At 35.5% G+C, this 27,148-nt stretch overlaps 1 protein-coding gene across 2 annotated transcripts in view; it reads left to right on the top strand.

Annotated features, from left to right (window-relative positions):
* The window catches only part of LOC309843691 (uncharacterized protein), a 560,969-nt gene that overhangs the window by 127,891 nt on the left and 405,930 nt on the right, over positions 1–27,148 (top strand). Inside the window, exon 1 of one of the 2 annotated variants that reach the window (XM_082689342.1) lies at positions 5,543–5,943. The exons of the other annotated variant lie outside the window; for it this stretch is intronic. Coding sequence (XP_082545468.1) covers positions 5,733–5,943 — 211 coding nt within the window. The 5' untranslated portion in view covers positions 5,543–5,732. Of the gene's footprint in view, positions 1–5,542; positions 5,944–27,148 lie in introns of those variants that run through there. 2 annotated transcript variants of the gene reach the window in all.

The raw sequence follows: 27,148 nt of genomic DNA, 5'->3' as shown, positions 1-27,148 counted from the left end.
TTACTATATTTAGAAATGTTATAAAATTTGAATTATATATTATCTGGAGTTCGTTTTACTCCTCCCTGGTTTTCCTGATGTTCACATCTCACACATGCTTAAAATAATTATTTTATTTTATGTATTTTTCATTTTTTATTTCAGTATAGTTGACACGAAGTTATATTAGTTTCAGGTGTACAACTTAGTGATCTGACAAGTTGATCCATTAGGCTATGTTTACCACAAGTGTGATTTACGTTTACATGCCTTTTATTCCGATGACTTATTCTTTCCGTAACTGGACTCCTGCATCTCCCTCTTCCCTTCACCCACTTTGCCCACCTCCACCACTCCTCTCTAGCAACTATCAGTCTGTTCTTTGTGTTTATAGGTCTGATTTTGCTTTGTGTTTAAATGGATACATAAAATACCATATCATAAAAATAGATATACTCTTATTTTCAATTTTGTAAGCACTTATAAACAGCTTTGTACAAAGCTGTTGCACAGTTTCACGTAGGACTTTCTTACTAAAGAGTCTTGACTTTCCTACAAAAGAATCTTTGATACAGTGCCTACTTGATACAGTATTATTGGGAATTCTGACCCACTTCTGAGACTTTTCACAGGTAGATGCCTCTCTGGAAGTGTTTTCTCTCATATGTTATCATGTTGGACCCTTACATTGTATTTTAGATTATTGCTCAAATGTTATTACACCAGAGAGACATTTCCCTGATAATGCCATATCTCCCACTCCATAATTGCTCATTATTTCTTTACCCTGCATTATTTTTCATCTTAGTATTCAGTAGTACCTAATATGTTGTGTTTGTTTTGTTGTCTCTCTCCGCATCCTAGAATCTATGGTAAATGAGACCAGAAATCCAATCTATTTTGTCAAACAAAACAGTGCCTCAAATAGTTATTGGCACATAGTAAGTGATTCATAAATATTTGTTCAATAAACAGATAAACAAAAAGGAAAAAAAAGTAAGAATCTTGGTACATATAAACTAGTTTCTTTCCAAAAGCTCGTTCCAAGTGAAATGTTCAGAAAGACAGAATAATTCACTTTGAACAATAATTTTAATATTTTCAAATAATAGGAAAATCTTATGCTAAGTCTCAGGGTTGGTTCAGTTTTCATTTCTTTCTTTGAATTATCTGTGTCTCTTCTTTATATTTTTCACTAATATATTTCTTTAAAATCATGTACAAGAGTTTATATGCAATGTGTTGAAATTTTTTACATTTTTATAGTCATTTTCTTATGTTTTATGACATCATAGACAAAATATGTGTGGAACAGTATATTCCAAGATTTCTTCCCCTGAGCTCACCTACACTGTTGCTATAGACTTCAAACTTGTCTCCTTATTTAAGTGCTATCCATGTCACTCGTGATTTTTCAGTGTCATTTCTTATCCTTGCTTCATTTTTTTTCTTTATCCATGTGACTCTCTTTTCTTTTTAAAAGTACATATTTCCTTTTTATTTTAGGCCATTTCTTCCTTCTTGTCTTATAATATAGGGGTCATGTCTTTGTGGATTCTATTTAAAATGCTTGTTCTCAGGGCACCTAAGTAGCTTAGTCAGTTGAGCATCTGATTCTTGGTCTCAGGTCAGGTTGTAATCTCAGAGTTGTGAGTTTAAACCCTATTTTGGGCTCCATACTGGAGCTCTTACTACTTAAAAAATAAAAATAAACATGAAAATAAAAATAAAATAAAATGTCTATTCTCACTTATTTTAATAGATGATACATTCAGTTACTGCTCTCCTTTTGACAATCTTTTCCCATTTTCTCTGTTGTAGTTTTATATAGGCCCTCACTTCATATTTGTTTTCTCCTTCCTCAACCACAAACCAGCCTAGATCTAGATCCAACGTAATGTGTATGACCAGATGACACCTGTTGTGTTCTTACTATCCACTTCTTGCCAGTTAAAACCCATTTATGCTGATTAAATACCCTTCCTGGTATACCCAGGTGGGTGACATCTTGTTGTGTAGACCTCCCAGCTCAACACTAGGAAGCAGATGTGCAGTCTAACTTTCTTCTCTAAAGGAACGTGGTCTCCTGTGTCTCCAAACTTGTTTTACAAACAGGAAAAGCTATCCTTTCTATTATGTGTTTCTTCCCATCATCTTCCTACTGTGGCTACCATCTACATTGCTTTAACTAAATCTGGGGAGATAAAATGTGTCTCATGCCAGTCCTCTCTCTTCCTTCCTATTTTTAATACTAATGACAAAACAGAAAGAGATGGTACTATGAAGATACTACTCACGTATCTAGAGAAACAGTACCTTCAACTGATAACCAGTGATATCATGGCACTCCAAGGTTTTAGTGGAATGGGTCAATGGATCTGTATTAGTCAACCAAGAAATGTTGAAATACTTTCTTGACTTTCAAATGAATGGGATTAATCTGTCTATGGGTATAGACCACTGGTTGTTTTTTCTTAGTCCAATAGCACTAACTTTAGAGGGAAGGTAAAGAAATTGCCTTGATTAATTTTAGTTTTCAGAATTATTGTATGATGTGTTTGTCTCTGTAGGTGTTTTAACAGGAAGTGTGCTAAAAACAATTTATGATGGCAGAATGCTAATTAGATGTCTTGAAAACTAGAAGTTTGATAGCAATGTTTTTTAAGACTTATTTTGGTTTGTCTGTTTTTCCATCTCAAGTGACTATCTTCCAAAGCATTGCAGATGATTAGGGAAAAATACATAGGTGCAGCACCACATAATAAGTGGCTTTTTGTTGGTATTATGTAATCCTTAGAAATTACGTCTTTATAACTTAATATAGAACTATTACAGCCTATCACTTCGAATGGCTTTTTAATTAATTGAAACATAAAAAACACATGACAGAATTTTAGTGGTAAAGTTACCTAAGCTATTGAAATACCTTATTTTTTTAATTGTTCTTAATCATACACACACACACACACACACACACACACACACACACACACATATTTACTTTTAAAGATTTTATTTATTTATTTGCCAGAGACAGAGAGAAAGAAAGAGTGAGCACATAAGCAGGGGGAACAGTAGGCAGAGGGAGAAGCAGACTCCCTGCTGAGCAAGAAGCCCTATGTGGGACTCAATTCTAGGACCTTGGGATCATGACCCGAGCTGAAGGCAGACAGTTAACCAACTGAACCACCCAGGCATCCTGCTATTGAAATATTTTAGATGAATTTAGCAAAAGTTATCTTCTGTGTTTGACTAAATCACCATGACATCTAGAGTAACAGACTTCTCCCACATAAAATGAAGATGGAAAATAAGTCAGTTCAAGTTGGCAAACTGTTTTTCAATAGCATCCTAGTAGGTATCTTTTCAATATAAGATACCACACTTTGGCAAAGGGGATTATTATTACCATAAGGTGTGTGTAATTCAGAAATATCTGTAGTTGTTTTACTCAACTGACCATTAAAAAAAAAATATGCTATCTGCTGTGACATCAGCAAAGTTCTTTCAAATACTGGTGTATATTTTGTGTTTTAAGTAGGTTATTGGTGACCTTTCTGCATTTACCTGCAAGTCCTCTGTTTTGTGTATGTAGAAGTTCTCTTACAAGAGGTAAAATCCTTGAGGTGTATGATCGTTGACTTCTGACTAACTTTGGGGAGTTAGTGGTTAGTCTTGAATCAAGGCAACAAAAAACTGAAGCTTGTTCTTTAGAACAGATAAAAATGGAACACAGAATTACAGAATGGCATTGAGTCAAAGACATTTCTAAAGATGCGGTATCTTTCAAGAAATCATTAGAATTCTTCATATTCTATGTATCTGTTGGCTATAGGGCCCCAAAATCTTTTGAATAATGCTTGTTTTCAAAATATAAATGGGCACCACTGAATCACTAGATGGTATCAAGTCATTATTATAATTATTATTAAACTTTTTTTCAGTTGTTATTACATGGGAAGAATTTGTAGGGAATATTTGATTTTCTTTATAGAAATACAGTTGCCATATAACATATTAGTTTCTGCTGTATAACATTTTGATTCAATCTTTGCATTAACTTATTTTATTTTTTATACTTACTTAGAGGCAATGTCAGCCTCCATTTCCAAATCTGTCATTGACTGCTATTGTGCATGGGAGAAAATGGAAACCCCTCATTTCCTCACTAGCTCCCATAAGTGATTTTAACACTCTAATTGTTTGTTACTACAGTTTTCTAAAATGACCCTACACCCCAGATAGTATTCTCTGATCCTGTTTCTTTCACCTGCCTTATTCATTCTAGAGCTTTTTGGTTTGTTTATTAAAGTCAAACAATGTCCGGTTTGAAGATAATTCAGTTGACCAAGTAAAGGTTAATGAGATGGAGATACTATGTTCAGCATCCATTTGGAATTCTGTCGTTCCTATATGGTGTGGCACCAGATGAAGCTTTGGGGTATCACCAAGTAAATAGGGAGAGAAAATGTGGGTGTGCCAAATCCATCTTTGTATAATGGCTATTTTGTGCATGGGGGGCAGTTATCTAACATAATCACTAGAAAGCCCGTGCTCCTTAATTGAATTGTGGTATTCAATAGCATGAATTTGATTTGAGATAAAATGCCCTGATATTCCAATGTCATTAACTCATTGATAATGATGGTGGCTATTATTTTTGAAGGGCTTTTGAGAAATATGCAAACTTAATGTATGAAGGTTAAACAAACCTGTATTGCAAAAGATTGATTTTCTCTTTAGTGTTTGCTTATTTTCTATTGTTTTGAACTCTCGTTTGTTGATATTTATGAAAGAGAGGAAGTATTTGTCTTAACTAGAGAACACATGAAATTCTAATTAAGATAGTTAAAAGAAGAGAGAAATCATGGCATTAAGATAATATGTAATCTTGGAAGAGTTTAAAATAGCAACTCCTGTCTCCCAAAATGGTTTGATTTTGATTTCCTTGAGCATAGAGAACTGAGTTTACAGTAGTCGAACTCTGTAGATTGGTGTAAGTCAGTACCTTTAAAAAATCTGAAACAAAACCTAGGCACTCAGTGATTAAGTGATGCCTGTAACTGTATGACAGATCAGCAATTTTGTCATTTCTATATTCCCAGCTTGGAATCTAATATAAAAGAAATACTTCACTACTTTGTTCTAAATCCCGTCTGATCCAGCCTGGAATAAATATATTGTTGTGGGTTTCTTAATAGGAAAAAAAGAAAATAATAACATCTTTGACAGAATTAAATCGTCGTTTCTGCAAAAAGAAACTTGGAATTCACCTCTGGTCTACTTCTTATCTTTGGCGTATTTTCTATTAAAAAGACTTCTAGATTTTAGTGGCTGCTTCGCTTTGGTTATCTAAGCTGTAATAAGTAGCCTTGGGACCCCCGAAGGCACACCCCACACACTTATGCTGGGTGACCTAAGGTCACAAGTAATGGCTGCAAGCTAATTGATTGAGAAAGGCTTGTCTGGCGGGGCCTCTCAGCGTCCTCCCCTTACATTCCTGAGTTCTGGGAGAGAGGCACTAGCCGCTCAGCGAGCAAGGAAGGAAAAAAGAGAGGAAGTTTCTCTGCGTTCCGATTCCTCTCTGAATTCCCTGGTAGTGAGCTTCCTTCTCTCCACCCACTTCTTCCCAAGAACTCCTTAATTTGAAGGTGAACCACCTAAAGCCTGATCCCAGAGACTTCCCCGAAAGGTGATTTGAGTGTTTATTGAACCGAAAGAACAAATTACCTACTTGAGGCGGTGGGCAGCCTATGGAGATTATATTAGAACTTCAGCAAAGTGCACAGCTGCCTAAGACAGAAGCCGGGACTCAGACTGACAGGCAAATAAGCCTGCTCGTGGAAGGGGCCTCTGGGTGGCAGCTCTGGGCTATTGGGTGTTGGACAACCCTAGGCAAAACAGAAATGGAACAGGGGCAGAAAATAGCACACTTTTACGCTACGCAACTGTTGCTTTCGCATGGTGAGTGCAGATTTAAGATATTATTTAAAATATACTTTCTGTGTTGTGAGACGAGTCAAGAGATCTATTGTGCTTGGAGGGAAGTTACAGCAGGAGCCTTTCTTTTAAGCGCTGAGGTGATGTGGTTTTGTTTCTGCTTGATTTCACATTAAACTTGGCAATGCTAACAGAGAAATACAATATTTGCATTGTCTTGCGTGTCCTTTCTCTTAAAACTGTCCTTTTGTTTCAATCATGCTTCTCTTCAACCTGAATAAATATTGTCTTAGGCAAATCATCTGTGGAATGGATAATGAAGGAACAACGGTGTGACAGAATATATGTAAACATTTCATTTAGTCCAACTTTGTGTCCCTTTTCCACGGCTTCCCGTTCTGCCGCCTTATCTCAGGAATATATAGCACGGACTGTATGAAAAGAGCTTTGTGTGAGAATTCCTCCGTGTTACAGGGTCAGGGCCTGGGCGTTATCTGACTGCCAGCAAGACTCACTAGGGTGGCGTCTCATTTTTAACCTAAAGTAGGGGAAAAAGTGCATCTTTAACATATTAAAAAGTAAGTGTTTTGACTCCAGGAGTTGCCTTCTTAGGGTTTATGTGTGGTAGTCCTGGCCAAGGACTGTTTCAATTTCTTTTGAGAAGCAGCATGCAAACTTCTTTTGTTTCTTTTTTTGTCTTGTTTGCTCACATTTCACCGTTGAAACTTTGCACACAGTTCTTTTTTTTCTTTTCTTTTTTTTTGAATTTTAATTATCTTGAAACAATACTGAGATGTTTTTATTTCTGTGCAAATATGCTGGAAGTGAGTTGGCTTGCTTTTCCTGGAAAAAAAAAAACCTCAGAGTGTAAATGGTGCTTAATTCCTAGTTGAGCCATACTTCTAATTCTATTTTAAATGTGCTTCTTGTTCTTTAAAAAAAAAAAAAAAAAATCAGAGCCTTCAGGGAGTATTCTTAGAAACGTTATGGAAGAGATACTTTTGCAAAAACTGCAAATTCAGTAGTACAACTTTAATAAGTGCCAAAATCTCATCACTGTGCTTGACTTTGTTTTAAAAGCAGCTTTATTAACAGGGTGACTACAGTAGATGTTACCAAATGAATGAAGTGAAAAATGTGTCTTCCACACTGCTGATTTGATAAAATACAAAGGTCCGAGTTGTTATCGTGTTTAACATTCATTTAAACTTTTAAGAGAGCAGCTCTGTGATACAAATTTACAGTAATCATTTTAAAAATAAAATAAAGTAAGCTCTTTAGATTTTGAGATGTATAGCTCCTGTTTGCCAAGGTAAATTAATATATGAAAAAATATATTAGAGTAATTGTGAAGCTATAAAACTTTACAGTAAAGGAAGGAAAGCTTTTAAGGAAGAATGAATGTGTTTTCGCTTATAGGGCAGTTCTGAAGCATTACTTGGCCCTTCTTTTCCAAGGATATGTGAAAAAACTTATCAGCTGTGGAGGAACCAAATCATAGTCTTAACTTTATTGAAAAACTATGTATAAAGGATACATAGTTTATGTATAAAAAGATAATTGTTTTTTTTAACTTTTCTACAATTTGATATAAGCTTCTTTCAACAATTGCAAAATGTGACTGACAAATCCTTTTCTAAGAGAACGAGTTCATTATGTTTGTCACCTGTTAGATCCATTCTTTCTTTTGCTCATCTACACCGTTCCTAGCTGTTCATTAGTGGCTGCAAGAAAGTAAAGAAGCTTTTTTGAGAGAAAATGTCGTAGTTTTTGTTGGCATGAACATTTAGAGGTTTTAAAAATTATGTTCTTGTCAAAATCACACAAAGTGCTTTTACTAAGGTCTTTTGTTATGATCTTTATGAATAGTCAAGAAAGGAGATGTAAATTGTTTGGGTTTTTCCTTTTATATGTCTCAGTAAAATTAAATGTGGCTGAGGATTTCTGGAAGGCTTTGTGAAGAGATTAACCTTTTGAAAATTTCTCCTTTTGTTATCAATTTTTGTAACACACACACACACACACACACACACACACACACACACACACAATGTTTACCTCCTTACCTATTTCCTCCAAACCAGTCCAGAGACCAAAAATTAAAAGGAACTTCATTATTTTCCTCAGTTATAAAATCTAACCACAACTCAGGAAGTTACTATGCTATGGGTAAGAGCTGCAAAAGAATGGGGTTCCCTTTAATGGAAGTACATAACTGTGACAAAAACAAGTTAGAAAGACCTAACAGTTTTCCTAACCTTTAATCTAAAACTACTATCTCTCCTCTTTTCTCTTCGCATTTGCTTACTGATTGTTTACTGAAGTGAAGAAATCTTTTAAAAACTGAAATCAGCCTTCGCATTATTTTAAGACCATGATTTTAAGAAAGTATATGTTTTCTTACATAAGGCTAACTTTCTTATTTATTTATTTATTTATTTATTTGACAGACAGAGATCACAAGTAGGCAGAGAAGCAGGCAGAGAGAGAGGAGGAAGCAGGCTCCCCGCTGAGCAGAGAGCCTAATGCGGGGCTCGATCCCAGGATGCTGGGATCATGACCTGAGCTGAAGGCAGAGGCTTTAACCCACTGAGCCACCCAGGTGCCCCTAAGGCTAACTTTCTACAGAAGTTTGAATTATGTATTAGATTAATATAAATAATGGAAATATGTTCACAGATTAATAAATTGTTCTCTATCTTATTCATATAGAAAATATTGGCAATTCATTGTACTTCCCCTGTACTATTACACCAGATTGGAGTGTATGTGTGTTTGCCTCTGCACTTACGAGTTCACAGAGAGGCGATTGAGTGGCCTGGACGTATGTATGGTTATGGCATTTTTTGACTTAGTTCCTTAATTCTCAGGGTCACTAAATTTCAGGGATATTCTGCACCCTAAAGCAGGAGACATCTGTTTCAGTGAGGATGAGTATAATCTTGCTCTGTTCTCATTTCAATTACACTTATCCATTTGTTTTGAAAGATGATTTACTCTATCAATATATAGAACAGAATCTAGAGGATTGGATTCTATCATCTCCGACAAATGATGGGTCCTCCAAAGACTTTCCTAGAGAGTAGTAGTATGGTTTTTATTACCCTTCTTACAAGGTAGAGAGCATAGTGGTTGTTCGTCTTTCTAGACACTTTGATCTTAGGGCTCACATCTTTCTTAATTGTGGAATCTCCAGGAATTTTCTTTTCAGGTGTTGTTTCTTGTACCATTAATTCTAATATCTATTTCTGGGTCATCCTGGTAGATATATGTAGAAGTTTCACGATATATTATACATATTCTTAAATTCTCCTTCACCTTATATTTCTTTCTCTGTTGCATTTTTGGTGAATGACTCAACAACATCTTCTAATTTACTAATTTTTGTTTTGACTATGTCCATTAGAACTTTTTTTGACTGTAGTTTTTTCCCTGGGAATTTTAAATGGTTCCTTCTTCATAGGCAATTTTATTGTTCTATCTCTACTTATTTTCTTATTAATTGTGTTGATACTATTTCTCACTTTGCCTCTTCAGGGATACTAACATGCTTATTTTTACATTCTAAAATTGATCTTCTATTTTTGTGTCATCTGGAGTTACTCGATTGCCTGCTTTTCCCCTCACCACCCCCCGTGTGTGTGTATGTGTGTGTGTGTGTGTGAGTGAGAGAGAGAGAGAGAGAGAGAGAGATTTCTCTTGTCTTGGAATTTTGGTTTTCAGGCTCTACTTGAGTGAGAGGATTTTTGATAATTCTCTCTCTTTCTCTTTGTTGACTCCACCAAGTCCTATGATCATAGAGTTGGCCCTACACTATCCCTGGTCCAAACTCAGAATGTCTGATAATGAGAATATTACAGTCCTAAGTCATGAAGTCAAACAGCAGTTTGTAGCAGGTGCTGATAGCCAGATTATGGCTGTTGCCTCTGGCCTCCTTACCTAAGCAGTTCTGTGTCAACTATGGCTCCAGGGGTGTAACCCGTTATTCAGCTCCCTGTTGCCTTATACCCAGGTTTTGATCAGTAAACCTAGCAGTAATTTTCACTCGCTGTGGGGCAAGTGTGGTACCCTAGTTACCTCACAGATATAAGGAAATGTTGGCCATTCATTCCCCAAACCAGCGGTATACTGTAGCTTTCTGTTTCTGCTTCTAGTCTATCTCTGATATTACCTTGTTTTTGATATATTTCATATAACTTTTGCATGATCTCAGTTAATATTTTATCTATTCTTGTTATGTGTTGGAAGCAAAAGCAGGGAACTCAAACCATATTCTTGCAAGGCCACATTAACAAGTTTCCCATGCCAGGGGCTTTGGAACCAGAAAATGTGGTTCCACTCACTTATTAACTACATTACCTTGGGCCAAGACTTTAACGCCTTAAAGGTCTCCATTTTTTTTTTTTTCCCATCAAAAATATTGATAGCAATGTTTATCCCATAGGGCTGTTCTAAGCATTGAATGAGATAATGTATGGACAGCAGTTAGTTCCATGCTTAACTTGATCAAATGCGCAAATTGTGGTGGGGGGTGGGCTATGTAACCAAAACCCAAACAAAACCAGATGCTACCAATTACATAGTGAATAAATGACAGTAGAAGTATAAAATAGACTTTGACGCACTAGGGTTTTGAGGGACAAGGATTTAAACCAATAGTATTGGCAGAGCATATATTTGGCTGAGTAGGAAATGAGTTTCTGAAAACCAAAAAGTTTGAATAGATGAAGAAAGATGAGGCTGGAGATGAAGCGGCAGCAGCTTGGAATTAGTCTTAGAGTTTGAAAACAGAAAGAGACATGTTTCTAAGAAGGTATGGCCAATATGTCCTTGAGTAGAACATTTATGAAATAAGCATTTTATTTCCCTTTCTTACCACTGGCTTCTCTCCACCATGTTAGCATCTCTATCATTTCTATTTGCAGGAACCTCTTCTGCGCCTTCCTTAAATATTCATGAGCTTCAGTGCTCATTCCTGGGCTGCCTTTTTCTTCTCTCACTATCCTGTCTCCTTTGTCCATCTCATTCATCACCATGACTTCACATGCCATTATTAACCAACCCCTAGCCTGTTTCTATTTCCCAAACTTTAAACCAATAGATCCACTTAGCCACAGGCATTTCATTTGCAACATATCCAAATCCAAAACATCATCTCCCTGCCAGAAACTTTTTTTATTTCAGTCTACCGTCTACCTGATTGCCCAAAACAGAATCAGGGAATAAAACCTCACCTTTCTTACACTTCTCTCTCCCCACACATTTCAACTTTATGAAATACTGATTTTATTTCTAGGTATTTCTATTTTTAATCATTTCTCCAGTTTCATCTACACATTTCTTGCCATATGACTCATACTGAAAGCCACTTTGGAGTTTATGCATCAAGGACAAGGAAGTTGGGGTATGTATGCATACAAAACTCTTGTCTGGCCCTGGTTGAGGTTTACTTCTATAGCTATTAGCTCTAGAATTCCAGCTCACCTTACAACCCAAGCATATTCTTAGCTCAAAATCACCTTCAGGCGTGGAGTGGCAGGTGCTTGCAGTGAAACACCCAAGTGTGTAAGGACAACGTGAGTGCCAAGGGTATATGATTAGAACACCAAGATCATGGGCACTGTACATTTAAGAGGCATTTAAGTTCTTATTAAGTGTTCACTATTTCAAACAATGTTGCAAAGAACATTGTGGTATATGTCCACTCGTGAATATGTTTTGAGTATTTCTTAGGGTATATATCCAAAAGTGGAATTGCTGTGTTATGAGATATGTGTGGTCTCAATTTTACCACCAAAAATAGGTTTCAGGTTATCTACAAACTGCCGATGCTTATATCCAATATGTATGTACGTGTGTGTGTGTGAGTGTGTGTTCCCCAACTTGTCATTAGTGACAAAAGTTCAAGAATCAGTAGATTAAATTAAGAACAGTAGTTAATTATTCATTCATTTAAGAAGAAGGGAATCCTGACATTTGAAACAATGGATGAACCTTAATGGCATTATGCTAAGTAAAATAAGACAGAGAGAGACAAATACTATATAGTCTCACTTATGTATGGAATCTAAAACAATTGAACTTGTAGAAATAAAAAAAACAGATTGGTGATTGCCAGAAGTGTGGGATGGGGAAAGGAAATGGATGAAGGTGGTCAAAAGATATAAACTTCCAGATATAAGATAAGTAAATTCTGGGGATGTAATATACACCATGTTGACTAACAGTTAACAATGTTGTATTTTATATTTGAAAGTTACTAAGAGAGTAAATCTTCAAAGTTTTCATTATTAAAAAAAGTAGTGTGTGAGGTGATGGTTAACTAAGCTTATTACGGTAATCATTTCACAACATATACATGTATCAAGCTACTATGTTGTATACCTTCAACTTACATGATGTTATATGTCAATTGCATCTCAGTAAAACTCAGAAAGAAAGAATGGTTGGGGCACCTGGGTGGCTCAGTGGGTTAAGCCTCTGCCTTCAGCTCAGGTCATGATCTCAGGGTCCTAGGATGGAGCCCCGCATCAGGCTCTCTGCTCAGCGGGGAGCCTGCCTCTCCCCCTCTCTCAGTCTGCCTCTCTGCCTACTTGTTATTTCTTTCTGTCAAATAAATAAATAAAATCTTAAAAAAAAGAAAGATCAGTAGTTGACTAGAAAAGAAAACTTGATAAAATCAGTATTTGAAGAGTGGATGGAGGAAGAGAGAAGTTCAAGAGAAGACACAAAAAGAAAACTGGCTTCCTATTAGCAGCCACTTTATGCTGGTGGAGTCATTCTGTTCTTCAGGATGATTCAGGATCCCAGGTTTCTTCCACCTTGTTACTGGGGTTGGTTTGCAGACATAGCTGAGCTCACAAGAGGAAGAGGAAAAGAGCCACCGTTCAGGGATCACGGTCTGTCTTTAAGTTGAAGATGGCCTAGAAATAATATATGATATTTCTACTCAATCCTACTCATCTAAATTTAGTCATACAGCTACAACAGGATATGAGAGAAGCTAGAAAATGTAATTTCTTCTTGGGAGACACTTGATTAGGAAGAGGGGAGAATGAATTTTGGGAGAACATCCAGCAGTTGCCCCACCAACTTTCTAAGTTGAAAAAAAAAAAAAAAAAGTAGTGATTATATAGATGTAGATAGTCATAGTCATTTAACATTTAATGAGAGATTGCTGTATTTGGTCATTATTCTATGTGACAAAGACAGGTATGTTAAAAAAACAATACCAAGTAGCTTATATTTTAGAAAGAAATGATAGTTGTTAACAAAATGATAAATAAGTATATGATACAATATGAAGATAAATACTAAAGAAGTAAAATAAAGTAAAAAGATAGAGGTGCTAATTTTAGATATACTAGTTAAGAAAGATCTATTATGTTAAAACTGCAAAGGGTCCCTTTGAAAGGCAAAATACTGAGATCTCCCTCTTTGGAGGAGAATGAATTGCAAGCCTAGAATATTAGTTGAATCGGACAATGGAAGCTTCAATTGGAAAGAGATTCAGAACTAAAGGAGAGTTGTCTTTTAATGAGTTTAGGGAGAAAATTGACCATGGGTGATTGTATCTTAAAGAGGAGATGCTTATAGAGATGAGGTTGTTGCAAGTCCTAGTGCTGGAAGGAAAGAAATGATAGTCACAGGTGTTGATAGTTCATATGTGAGAACCTCACTTTTACCTAAGTAAGAAGACAGGAAAGCTACTGAAAGTGTATGCCTTGTGGGCTACCTCGGGTTCTTGTATAGAATTATGAAGGTATGAAGTTGTTACAAAAATATCCAGAAAATACAAGGAGCCCAAGTCTGGGAGAGAAGTGTATCATGGAATTTTATCCAAGCTGGAGTTGCTCTGGAGTTTCTGGAGTTTTTCCATGGGTGGGAGAGTCCACCTGTGCTAGGTGAGAGGGGATGATGATGAGAGTGGTTTAGATAATGAAACATAATGTTTATTCCACAAAGCAAAAGAAATAGCCCCTCAGAAGAGAACTGGCCAGAGAACCACATGCCTAGTTTTAGATTATGCATGAGTTGGTAAAGTGACTAAGAAAAGTGTTTCAGATTATATTTTTCAAGATAAGTCTTTTCTTTTACAATTTAATAGCCAAAAATTCCAAATTCCTAATTTAGTTGGCTTTCTTGTTTTTGTTGTGAAGGTTGTGTAGGGATGTAAATTCAATGTCACAATTATGAGAAAAATGATAAAAATATTAAGAAATTAAAATCTTGAGTGAATCCCTATTGCATTATCATTTGACTTTTCTTTAACATCTGCCCCTCTATAGTGGAATTACTATTTAAATTATGTAATAATGTGGGAAATGGAAATCTCTGGGGGAACAACATATGGTTTATAAACTACTTATTGATTGATTCACTAAATGCTTAATGTCATCATCTTTTTTTTTAATTAATTTTTTATAAACATATATTTTTATCCCTAGGGGTACAGGTCTGTGAATCACCAGGTTTATACACTTCACAGCACTCACCAAAGCACATACCCTCCCCAATGTCCATAATCCCACCCCGTTCTCCCAAACCCCCTCCCCCCAGCAACCCTCAGTTTGTTTTGTGAGATTAAGAGTCACTTATGGTTTGTCTCCCTCCCAATCCCATCTTGTTTCATTGATTCTTCTCCTACCCACTTAAGCCCTCATGTTGCATCACCACTTCCTCATATCAGGGAGATCATATGATAGTTGTCTTTCTCTGCTTGACTTATTTCGCTAAGCATGATACGCTCTAGTTCCATCCATGTTGTCGCAAATGGCAAGATTTCATTTCTTTTGATGGCTGCATAGTATTCCATTGTGTATATATACCACATCTTCTTGATCCATTCATCTGTTGATGGACATCTAGGTTCTTTCCATAGTTTGGCTATTGTGGACATTGCTGCTATAAACATTCGGGTGCACGTGCCCCTTTGGATCACTATGTTTGTATCTTTAGGGTAAATACCCAATAGTGCAATTGCTGGGTCATAGGGCAGTTCTATTTTCAACATTTTGAGGAACCTCCATGCTGTTTTCCAGAGTGGCTGCATCAGCTTGCATTCCCACCAACAGTGTAGGAGGGTTCCCCTTTCTCCGCATCCTCGCCAGCATCTGTCATTTCCTGACTTGTTGATTTTAGCCAATGTCATCATCTTTTATATTTCATTCTTCCATAGATGCTATTTCATAGAGCAGTCAGCCCTTCTTGGCATAGCATATATTTCATGGTAATTGGATTCTGTTTTTTTTTCCCCTTTTTTGTCCTTTATATCTGGATATTTGCATATTTCCATCTTTACTCCCACCGTTTATCAAGAATGACATCAGATATAGAGAAGCCATTGCCAGAGCTATTGGGATTTTTTCCCTTTTGAAAGCAATATCTTGACTTTGATGAAACTTTGAGTGTTTATCTTTTGATGAAACTATTCATCGTTTCTTTAATTTTCTCATTCTCAGATTACTCCAAGAAAGATCTAATTTAGACCTTTTGAGGTTTTACTGCTGTTGTTCACTTGTTTCCAAGAAAGTCCATTCTTTCTAATATTTACTTTCTATGAAATATTTTTCATTTACTAGTTTGTCTTTCCTCTAAAGGCACTAAAGTGTCTTTATGATTTTCTTCTGGACTTTTGGTTATGTTAACTTCTTTTGTCTGGCTTCTCTGACCAATATAGTCAATTTCTATATTCACATTTCATTAAAGTGAAATTCCCATTTGCCTTCAGGTCTCTCTGTACAACTTGCTTTCATCACTCAACTTATATTACCATTTCTTTTAGCTTATATAATACTCAATTGCTGACATGGTCCTCTCCTCAGTTGAAATTTTACCCCTGTTTTTGTAAAACATCTCCCTCAACAAAGAAGTGGTAAACATTTAACTCTCAAAACTAAATATGGTATTCTTTGACATCAGTATCTTCTATGCTAAATTTTGATATCTTATATCCATTTAGAATTGGCTTTCTTATTTTCTTATTGTTCTCATGTACTCAATCAATATTTTCATGTCAGTTAGATGTAAATTAGTAAGATTAGATTTCATATATTCCTGATGGGAGGCTATAACAATACAATGTAGCAAGATTTTTGAAATCAATATGCATTTGTCCTACTTAAACAGTAGAAACTACACTGGAGGAAATATCACAAGAACGGAGCCCAAATAATCTAAAGTGTTCTGAACTTTAGAACTTTAGAACACTTTAACCAACATTTAGAATTATTTTCTCCTATGGGTAGAAAAATGCTTACTATTTACTGTTATTAACCCTTTAATCACTGGCATGCATTTAGAAAATCAATTTAATTATTCATTGGTTGATTAGAAATGGCTAGTTATAAACAAAAATTTAGAAAAGTAGCATTAATACTTGAAACACACATAGATTGATAGATATAAAAGGTATGGATACATACACATACTATGAAATGTTATATTTCTTGTTTTATCTGTACATGTTCCTGAAATACTTTGAATTAAATCAAGGTAAAATGAATTCTGCATTTGAAAATCCCACAATATAGCATTAAAAAAGAAGAACCAGAATGTGTCATCCTTGAAATTCTTATTTTAAAAGATTATTAGTGAATCATATAACCTCAAAATAATATTACTCTCTTAGGCAAATTTTGGGGATTGATTTTCTTTAATGCTTTTAAAGCCAAGAGATTCTTTTTTTTTTTTTTTAAATTTTGCACTCACCTTGAATTTAGAGTAATCTTTTCCTTACTTGCTAGACAAAGGATTGCAAAGATAACTGAGACATGGTTGCCTCTCTCAAGCTCTTTGATCATTTCAGTTCATTTTGTGAAAAGTGTGACTATTGCTTATAATCATACTATCTTCCATTTCTTTTAAATTTTTTTTCAAACAAAAACTACAATCCAGATTAACTTCTTTAGGATTAGCCAAAATGTTTTAACTTATTTTAGGAGAAGAATGCTATATGTTGCCTATCAGTAACCCAGGAACAGAGTCATTTCATCCTTAGTCTCTTTCCAGCCACTCTACCAGGTGCTTTGAGATCTACAGAGAAATATCTGTCATAATTCCTGCTCACCAGTAGCTGAGTGGCATTAGAGAGGATTAACAGAGTTTTTTTTAACTCTTTTTAGGAAAAGACAGAATATAAAGACTCATTCAGAGTGTAAAGTGTTATCAAGTGAAATACAAAGCTAGATGAAAGCATTCTGAATGGATTGATAATAAACTTTGTGTAAGACCAAGACATCAGCTGGGCCTTGAGGGATGGGAAGGATTGGGGAATATGGTTAAAGACTTAGAAGTCTAGTCATATGGATTCAATGCTAGCCAGAAGGTCTAGAGACCCATCCCATAAAAAGGCAACAATTATTTGGAGAGTAAAAGAGTCCAAATGGAGAAATTGTTAGTTAGATCCAAATAAGTACCAGAGAAAAGATGAAATGGCCATTGTAGTCAAGGTAGAGCCATTTCAGCAAACCATCCAAAAATAAGAACATTATGCATTATTTATTATTCTCCATTGTAATAATTGTCTTACCAGTCAGCAGACCTGTGCTAGTAAGGCACATATGTTTCCTATGTAATAGATAAAAGCCCAGAATTTTAGAAGTTTAGAATTCCCTCAAAACACATTTCAGTGCAGTGTGCTTTGGGTAGCTTTCTGTTCATTGATTCAAGGACTCAAGTTCTTTCCATCTTGCAACTCCACCAACATCAACTCTCACAGACTCACATTATAAATTCACACGTAGAAGGACTTTATGGTCCTGACCTGGAATTGGTAGACATTAACTCCAGCCACATTTTCCCATTGCTACACCTTGCTCAAGTGAATCTGGGAAATGAAATCTCTGTGTGTCTCCAAGAAGAGTACTGACCGTTTACTTAGTTAACACACTTGTGTTGACTCTACAAAGCTTTGAGCCATGTGTTGTGGAGGGTTTATCTATAACCAAGATACAGTTTCTGCCCTTAACATTCTTAGATAAAACATAACTGCTAATGCATGACTAGATATATTTGGTTCTGTAATAGAGGGATACCTCTTACCAGGAAGGACTTCCTGGAAGAGGCAATACCTGATGCCTGATGCAGTGGCTCACCACTGGGCAGAGACAGTAGACACTGCATGAAAAGTGACATGACAACAAGTAGTTTTCAATGGCAAGAGATAAGAATCTGCAATAAGCATAGAAATAAAGATGTCTGAGAGGTATTTTGGGACCACTACATGAGAAACCTCAAATAGCTTGTTTATGGTTCAGGAGCCATTTTAAAATTTGTACCATATGCTTGAGAAAGAAGACAGTGTCCAGAACACAGTAGAATGGAAAGGAATTAAGGTTGATGTAGGGTATAGATTTCTTTTTTGAGAGTAGCAGGGAGCTTGTTGAAATAAGACAGTGAGTATAGAAATGAAAGAATAGGCGAAACATTTTATAAAGTAGGTTTGAAAAGACATTGAGATAGTTTATGTTAGTGAATAATCAAGAGATTTTGTGTTTTACTTACTGAGTGCTGTCTATTGTCAATCGTTGGGAATTATTTGATGAGTTCCAAAGAGCACTTACAGTTGATCTCCTTAGCTAAAGGACTTATAATCAGCCAAGACAAGAACTTTGTCAGCATTTGAGCAATGACATCTCTGAAAGAGTTGAACTTGAAAAAAGCATGACAGGTATTGTTCTATTGTAGCCACAAATGACCATATTTTGAAAAACAATTTCTGAATAAGAGACTAACCCATGATAGATCATCATCATCTCCCTTCCTTAAAGCTCTAAGTAGGCAAATATATTTCTTTTATCTTTATGTGCCTTTCTTTGACCAAAATCTTCACTTGACATTTTCTTTTAGAATTACTGTCAGGATATATGTTATTTTTGAAATTATGCAGAAAGGTAAATACATTTTAGAGAGCGCAAGTCTCCATGAGTCCTTTTAATACCATGAGACATGAGTGAGGGAAAGAAAGTGTGGTAGTGGAGTGCTTCTCAAGTGGCACATGCAAGTCTCCTCTCTATATCAAGAATATTCATTACTTAAAATGCTCTCTGGGAATGAGCGTTTTGAGGGCCACTTTTCGCTATTTTTATGGTGCAGAGGAAGTATTTAAATGTTTAAGGAGTAAAATAGCCTCTTGAACTCCCATTAGACCTGCTAGCAAAAATTTACCAGATGTAAAACATCAATAGTGTTGATGGGGAATATTTGAAAGCTGGTTTCCAGGTGTTCTGCCCTCAGAATATTTTTGCATTAGCTACTGAAAATGTTACTCTGCCAAGAAGATAGCCTAATTGTTGTCAAGGTCAAAACAAAAAATCCTCAGCAATTCCTGCAGAGAAGAGGTGGCAACATTTAAAGGACAGCCATGGCATTATAATTATGGAACTTTTGAATCAATAACTTATTTAAAATTATTCCAACATTTGAAGAAATCATCTTAATTCCATTTAGCGTACTGTATGATACATTTAATTAAGTTGAAACTGCCAGTTAGAAATACAGTGTGGTAGCGTAATTGAAATGGAAGTACATTAATAATAATAAAAATTCCATCTAATAATATGATTTTCAAATGGATTTGGTTACAATGGGAAGTATTTATGTCCTCTTGCAATGTCTTGATGGAGGGTATAGATTTCTTTTTAATGACAGATAAGTTTCCCAATATTAAGAAGAGAAGGACAGGACATCCTAGAAGTATCTGAAATTACATCTATTAGTTCCTGTTCATTAATGGTGTTCAGAGAGTGGGAAGAGTTTTGATTAAAGTAAGCAGGAAAAGGACTAATCAGAAGACACAGGTTTAGCTTAGGGTATTCTTAAAATAAAACTTGTCTGAGTTCTCAGGTTTTATCCATGAGAACTACTATATCCATCCCACAGTTATTCTGAGGACCAGTTATTACATGGTTCAGCATCCAGAGAGAGAAGTATAAATACTTCTGAGATATCTAGCATTTTCATACTCCAGTGGCCTAACTCGACTGACTTCGTCCCCATGACCTATGCTATGCCTTTCTGATCATTTATAGCTCTGTAGCGGAATCTTGGTACCAATCCTACCAACCTCTGGCTTCATCAATGAAAGAATGATACAGTTCCTTCATTTCAGAAAAGTGAATTACTGGAACAGTGATAACAATAAAGAAAGAAAGAAATTTTATGCTATAATTGATTGTTACCAGAGGATTTTTTTTTCTACATTGTAATTCTTACTGTACCATACCGCTCTGCATAAAATCATCCATTACTGTTTTTCAAATCTCTTGGTCTTTGATTTTGGTATTTTTTCAAATATATCTCATGTACTAGAATCTGTGATTTGCTGAAATGTGTAATTTCAGGTTATGCTGAAATTTCACAGTTTCTGATTATGCTGAAATGTGTAATAATCAGGTGTTCCTGAAGTTTATTTGCTGAGTTCAAGAAAAACTACAACTAAGAATACTTTTGATATTTTTTTTATAAAGATTAACTCCTACTGACTTTTAAATAGTATGCGTTGGAGGGAAAATTGTTTTCCTACATACATATTTATAATTTGACACACGTTGGTTTTTTCTTTTTTTGTTTCCCTCCTACTCTGTAAGATTGTACATAGAAGGACTAAATGCCTAGAGTACATAGTTTATTTAAATAAAGCATAAAAATGGAAAAAAATGGAAAAAGAGAAATAAAAACAACTTTTGAAGCTATGTTTATGTGTGTAATAACTGGGAAATATTTTGGTAAAATACATTGTGTAGTACAAGAAATTTTTATGTAAAATAGAGTGAATTTCATTCAGGCATGATTTAATTTGGTTTAAATATTTATGATTTATATATTTCCCAATTAAGAATTATAGGCATACATTAAAGCAAGAATAATAAGCATTTGTTAAATGTCATGAGAGTCCTGAAGGACTTGGAAGGTCATCAAGCAAAATATTAATTAGGATGCATGAGTATGTGTATAGGTATGTGTTTGGTTTGTTTTCCTATCTTTGACAACTCCTTTAAGTGGTAGGATGTATCTTCTGGTTCTTTAATGAGAGCAGAATTTTCATTCACCTGCATTTTTTTCATTTCTCCTGAAGAGGTAAACCTGAATGGAAAACATTTTTTTTTTTCTTCCAAAGAGGCAAACCTGAATGGAGCAAATAAAAAAGATTAAACATTTTAGCTACTCTTTTATTGTTTTCTCTTGCTTGAGTAATAATATTGCCATTATTCCAAAATTGTTACAATAACGTTGACACCTCACAGATAAGAAGAGCTTATTATTCATGGGAAATTTACAAATGATGATTGATGCTCCCAGAGAGTTAAAACAAAGCAAAATTAATTTTTTGGTCCTACAGATCGAAGGTAACTGTCTCTAGCATAATAAGCGTCAGGAAGAAGATGAACTGAATGGCAGGAAATACAATCTAGCAACAAAATGTGTTCAGTTATGAAGGAAAGTTCCAGCGGAAATGGTGGAAATACAGGCACTTTGGATAAGTGAAATCCAGCTGGACAAAGCACTAAAGTACATTCAGTGAGGATTTAATATTGCTGTAAAATGGAATGCTTCCCACCTCACTTATAATTACTTAATGAACTGAAACTTTAATGTTTTATTGCCACTTTTAAGTTCGTTTGGCAAATCAAGAGGTGTGGGAATCACACATATATAGTAAATTAATTATTTTCTTGCTGGAGGGATTTGGTTCCATTTGAACATATCGCAGGTTCTATAACACCTAGATGCTCCCTAGTTCTAGGAAGACTGGTGACACAGTGGATCTTCAGCAAATACATGTTAGTGACATTGAATTATAAGTATGTATATAAGGCAATCTTACATTATGTCAAGAAAAGGACATGTTTGGTTTTAGTGGAACACATTTAGTCATAGCACAAAGCCTTAAATAGATCTGATGACTTAAAACATAACTTTAAATCAGTAGAAATGTAGAGGAACATGGCAGGTTAGAAATGATGGGATGATAACTTAGATTTGATTATAGTAAGATTGAGGTAAGCAGCTGTTGAGATTGGATAATGATATGTGAGCTTCTCATCAGGCCTGTAACATGTTTCCACTAATACAGATTAAGAATGTCTAGATGAACTATAATTATCTCTGTGGCTTTTGCATAACATAATTAGGTCTTACTAAAGCAAAGTACTTTTATTAAGTGAGAAATGGTGTCTAAAAAATTACAGAAATGGCCATAAGAACAACTTACCCAAGGATAGAAGCATTGGCACCCATAACAGTAATGTTAAAAAAAAAAAAAAAAAAGTGTTTCTCTCTTTTTGTTATATAGAATTTTCAAAACTCAAAGTCCAAACAAGACAGGCACATGAAGGATGGTTTCAATTACGCTGACCCTCTTGTTGGAGCTTGTGCACCAGGTGTCCAGACCACAAAATGGAAAATGTAATCTTTGTCTCCTTTACATAAACACAGTACTGAGATCAGTTTTTCGTTTAAGTGCCTGATTGCTATTTAATTACAGAGAATTTCTCTTTAAACAGAGTAACCCAACAACAAGAGCAACAAAACAATAAGGAACTCATTTCAGAGCTTCCTTATCCTTCCTATCACATGGGAAGAGTATAATGTATCTGATAACTTTATATAACTATATTTATTAAATGGTAGTCAGTATATATTTTATAAATACTACTTTAAAATAGCAAATGACAATGTTTCTGTTGATCAGTAAAAGCCAACTAAAAGTATGAATAAGTATCCATGTCCTTTCTCATAGCATTTTGTTATAAGGACTTCAAAGCAATAGTGATGTGGAAAAAAAAAAAAAAGTGTTGAGTATGGAGTGAACTAAAGGGAACTCAGCTCTTCATTTTGAAATGTTGTGGCAGCCTATGTCTAGGCCAGTATCCTAACCTCTGAGCCTCGGTTTATCATTGGAAAAATGGAGGGTAACAATTTCTGCCCTGGTGGGCGGTTGAGAAAATTAAGGGAGATGATTTACGTGAGCTGTCATTTTCTAAGGATGTGTTAGTTGAATTTGATTTTGAAAAATAATTCACGAGAATTAGAAAGACAAGTTTTCTTTCTTTCATCTCAAAGGAGACAATATAAGATAGATGAAAAGATATTTTTGAGGCAAGTACCACATTTGAAACTATCTTTTTTAATAAAGATTGTGAACTTATCTTTAATCACAGAATAACTCTCTTCTTTTTATCTCCAGGTAAATTATTTAATCATCTCCTCTGTAATACTCTGCAAGGAGGTGAATATTTTTTAATATTTATATCATACTTCTAAAAGCATTTCAGTTACTTTCTTTTCTTAAGACCCCTTTTAATATTCAGAAACCTATTACTTTTACCTTCACTTCATTAATTATATTTAAACAACCTGGCACTTGGCCCTGTTTTGCTGATACATGTATAAGATATATACATCCCAGGTACTGTATATTTCATTTTTCAATCAGTTCCTTTCCCTTATTTTCTGTAAATAAGGACTGGCTTAGGTATATAGGTGATTAACAGGGACCAGATATTTATGTCACTAGGTCTTTCTTTTTCTGTATACTATTTAATATAAGGTAAAATATGAGCCCGCCTATTAGCAGTCAGGACCCCCATTCACTATATCACCACACTGGTACCCCCCATGGAAACTATCTCTTTCTGACCCAGCTGAAAAAATATGTGAGAACCAAATAGAAGCAAAAATTGGTCATTGAAACTTCCTTAACCATAATCATCTTCACCATTTTATGTCCCGTCAAATGTCACAGTAACATAGACATAACACCAATATTTGTTTCCTGTCATTACATTTATTTGGTACAATCCATGGATAGAACAAGTAAGATACATCATTAATGTAGAGGTACAAAGTAAATGTGTGGAAGCTGAAATATGATGACATTCTGATTCGAGTTGTCTTGGTCTATTTTATGGTTTTCATACTTTTCATATGCACTAGCATGCAACCTTATTTTTGTATTATTTTTCTATCATTTTGTATTATTATTTTGTAACACAATAAAACTATCTTAGTTTCCAGAACAAATTACTCCCATTCTTACCACTGAATAAGTATAACTCTGACTCAACCACGTGAATAACATCACATATGATTTTGAAATTCAGTATATGCTGAAGACCTTGAACAACTTCCATGTTTTGCCTATAGTTAGTCTTGGCAATAAGAAACAGGATAACCAACAGAACTTTAAGCTTTATCTACAAATAGTGATGACTGAATTTAAGCTGAGTACGCAGTTTATTTCAGTGTATTTCCTTTTTGCTAAATGTTGCAGTTCAAAGTTTAACTTGGTATTGTTTTCTCAAGTTTAGCTGTAGCCAAAGTCCATGAAGTGTCTTATGTCTGTCAATAGTTGACCTAATAGATTTGTCCTCTGTTGACACTTTGTTCTTTTCATGCCAGGCCATCTATAGTTGTATTATTTTCAGTGGGCTCTAGTTTAAAGAGGTTTAGAAAGTCATGTAGAATTTTGACAGTGATTTAGAAGTGTAGGATTTTTTAAAGTAGGATTTTGAGACAAATCATTTATTCAATAATTAATTCATTATTTTTCTTTCTTTGTTTTTGAATAACATCAATCACTTATTGGACACCAGCCATGACAGTACAGTTATTAAGATAAGACCAGTTTAGTGAGGTTAGAGGTTTGAAATCAATGAGTTCCATAAAAATACTAGATTTGCTATTTGATAACTTTGTGTAAGCAGAAGTAAAATAATCAAAAAGAACCCCCTCTACCAAGACCATCAAGAAGGATTCATTCAAATGGGGAAGCTCCAGCAGAATCTGGAAGGACAGACACAGGATTATTCACAGGCAGAGATAGAGACATATTTCTGATACGAAGCACTGAGAAGGGGGAAAAGCATGAAGCAACATGCCTGGTATACAGATGAGCATATAGGCAGGGCTTGGTGAGAGAGAAGAATGAAGATGAGAAAAAGAAGGGTCCAGTTGTTGGAAACCACATGTGAAATTCCATGGTCATTTTCTTTTAGGCAGTGAAGATCTTTTAAAGAGTTTTCAGCAAGAGAGCAACTGAGCCCTCCTGAGTTCTAGATGATGCAGAGTAAGGAGGGCACTTGTTCTGATGGGCACTGGGCATTGAATGGAAGTGTTGAATCACAAAATCATGTATTTGAAACCAATATTACATTGTATGTTAACTAGCTGGAATTTAAATAAAAACTAAAAAAAATTTTTTTAAATAGCATTTTAGAAAGAAACCTTTGGCAGCAATGCAAAAGATGAATGGGGAAGCACACTAAAAAGAATGATTCATTCAGGTACTACTGAAGCATGAGATATGGCCAGAGTGGTGAAGTTGGGGAGAAGTTGATGTGAGATGCGTTAAGGAAGCAGTAGTGACAAGACTGGGTCTGGATGTGAAAATACAGCAGAATGGGTGGATTTCCAGGTACCTGTCTTGAGTGAAAGGGTCGATGGTGAGGCTGTCTACCCAAAGGAATAGGTGGGAAGGTTTGAAAGCACAGGTGAGGAGGTTGGTGTTTGGCCATGCTTTGTTTGAAGTGTATAATGGGCTGCCAGGTGGAGATGCCACGTACCCAGCTGATTATGTGGGCCTACAGGTCAGGATACATGAGTGGATTAGAGGTAGAGATTTGTAGGTCATTAGCAATAATCAACAGAGTGCTAATATTACTTGAGGCTAAATGCTGAGAAGAGAAAGAATAAAATTAGGATTGTCAATGTGCAGAAAAGTAACAGTGAAGAAGAGGAGGAGCCTTTAGTGAAAGGGCTTGCCGAAATACTCCATGAGGTGTCACATTAGGACTTCACTGGGGGCCTTTATGAGGCCAGTTTCCATCACGTCATGGAAGTGAGAGCCCCCACTCAGTAGCATAGGAGAACTAAAAATAAATGGAAAAATTCAAATGAACAAATGTATGTTCTTTTTTGAGGAGGTTAACAATGAAAGGGTGGGGAAGGCATTAACTAGAAGGCCCCATAGGATAGGAAGATATATTAATTGTCATGATAAAAGACATATGAATATCATTAATGATTTGTGTGAAAGGATTTGGTAGAGCAAGAAATTGAAAATAGAGAAGACATAAGAAATATTCATGAAGCATCTCAACAAGTTGTTGCAGAAATGGAGAGCTGACTGTTGTCATTATTAACGAAATTGTGATTGATAAAGTAGAAATTATGGTGTTTATCAGGACATTTTTGTTTACTGAGACTTATAGAAAGAGTATTTTTATTTTTCAATTTTTTTTTAAGATTTTATTTATTTATTTGGCAGAGAGAGAGAGAGAGCACAAACGCAAGTAAGGGGAGCATCACACAGAGGGAGAGGGAGATGTAGACTCCCAGCTGAGCAGAGAGCCCCACAGGGGGCTGGATCCCAGGACTCTGCTAACCTGACCTGAGCTGAAGGCTGATGCTTAACTGACGGGAGGCACCGAGGCGTCCCTAGAAAGAGTAGGTTTACACCTAAATAGTCAAAGTGGCCCAAATGGTGGTCTTCCCTCTTGTTGTTCTTCTGCTCCACCATTTGCAAATGTGTTTTTTCTCAACCCATTTAATAAAGGATAGTGCAGTCTACTTTCTTGTTCAAGCCAAACACCCAAATCATCCTCCATTCTCTTCATGGTTCATTCTCCAGACTTCTCCACTGCATCTTTTTCTGTCTATTTCCAGGACTGCATTCTAGTTGAAAGTATCAATATGTCATTCTTGTGCTGTAACAGCAAAATTCTAACTTCTCTCCCTGCTGATCCAGGGCCATCCTATCCAACACCCCCCCATCTATTTTCCACTTAGCCACCAGAATAATGTCATAAAAATCTTAAGTCATTTCATTCTCCAGCCTAAACTCAAAATAGCTCCTAGTGGATATGTGGCAAAAGATGACTACTGTCACCATTCTCAGGGTTTTTTCTTCCCCATTCTCTTTTAATTGTCATTTTTCCTTTCTATATAATAACAAAGACATGATTATAAAAAGAAATAGTCTAATTTTAGGCATATCTTAACTGTTAGCTTGGGAGCAAATATAGTCAGTATCAAAGTGGCATGTTATAGGAAAGCATGACCTTCTGGAGGAATTCAAAACATAAGTGTGATGATGACATAAAATTGAGGTTCCATCCCTTCTACCCCCAAATGACCCTGCTGCCTGTGTTTGAATCCCTGCTTCACTATTTCTCTGTGATGTTAGACCTCTCCTTCCTCTTCTGCAAAATGGGCTTGTAGGAGCTCA

This window comes from Mustela nivalis, assembly GCF_964662115.1.
Source record: "Mustela nivalis genome assembly, chromosome: 1".
Taxonomy (NCBI): Eukaryota; Metazoa; Chordata; class Mammalia; order Carnivora; family Mustelidae; genus Mustela; species Mustela nivalis.
The sequence above is the reverse complement of the archived record's forward strand: the minus strand, read 5'-3'. Positions and strand labels throughout refer to the sequence as shown.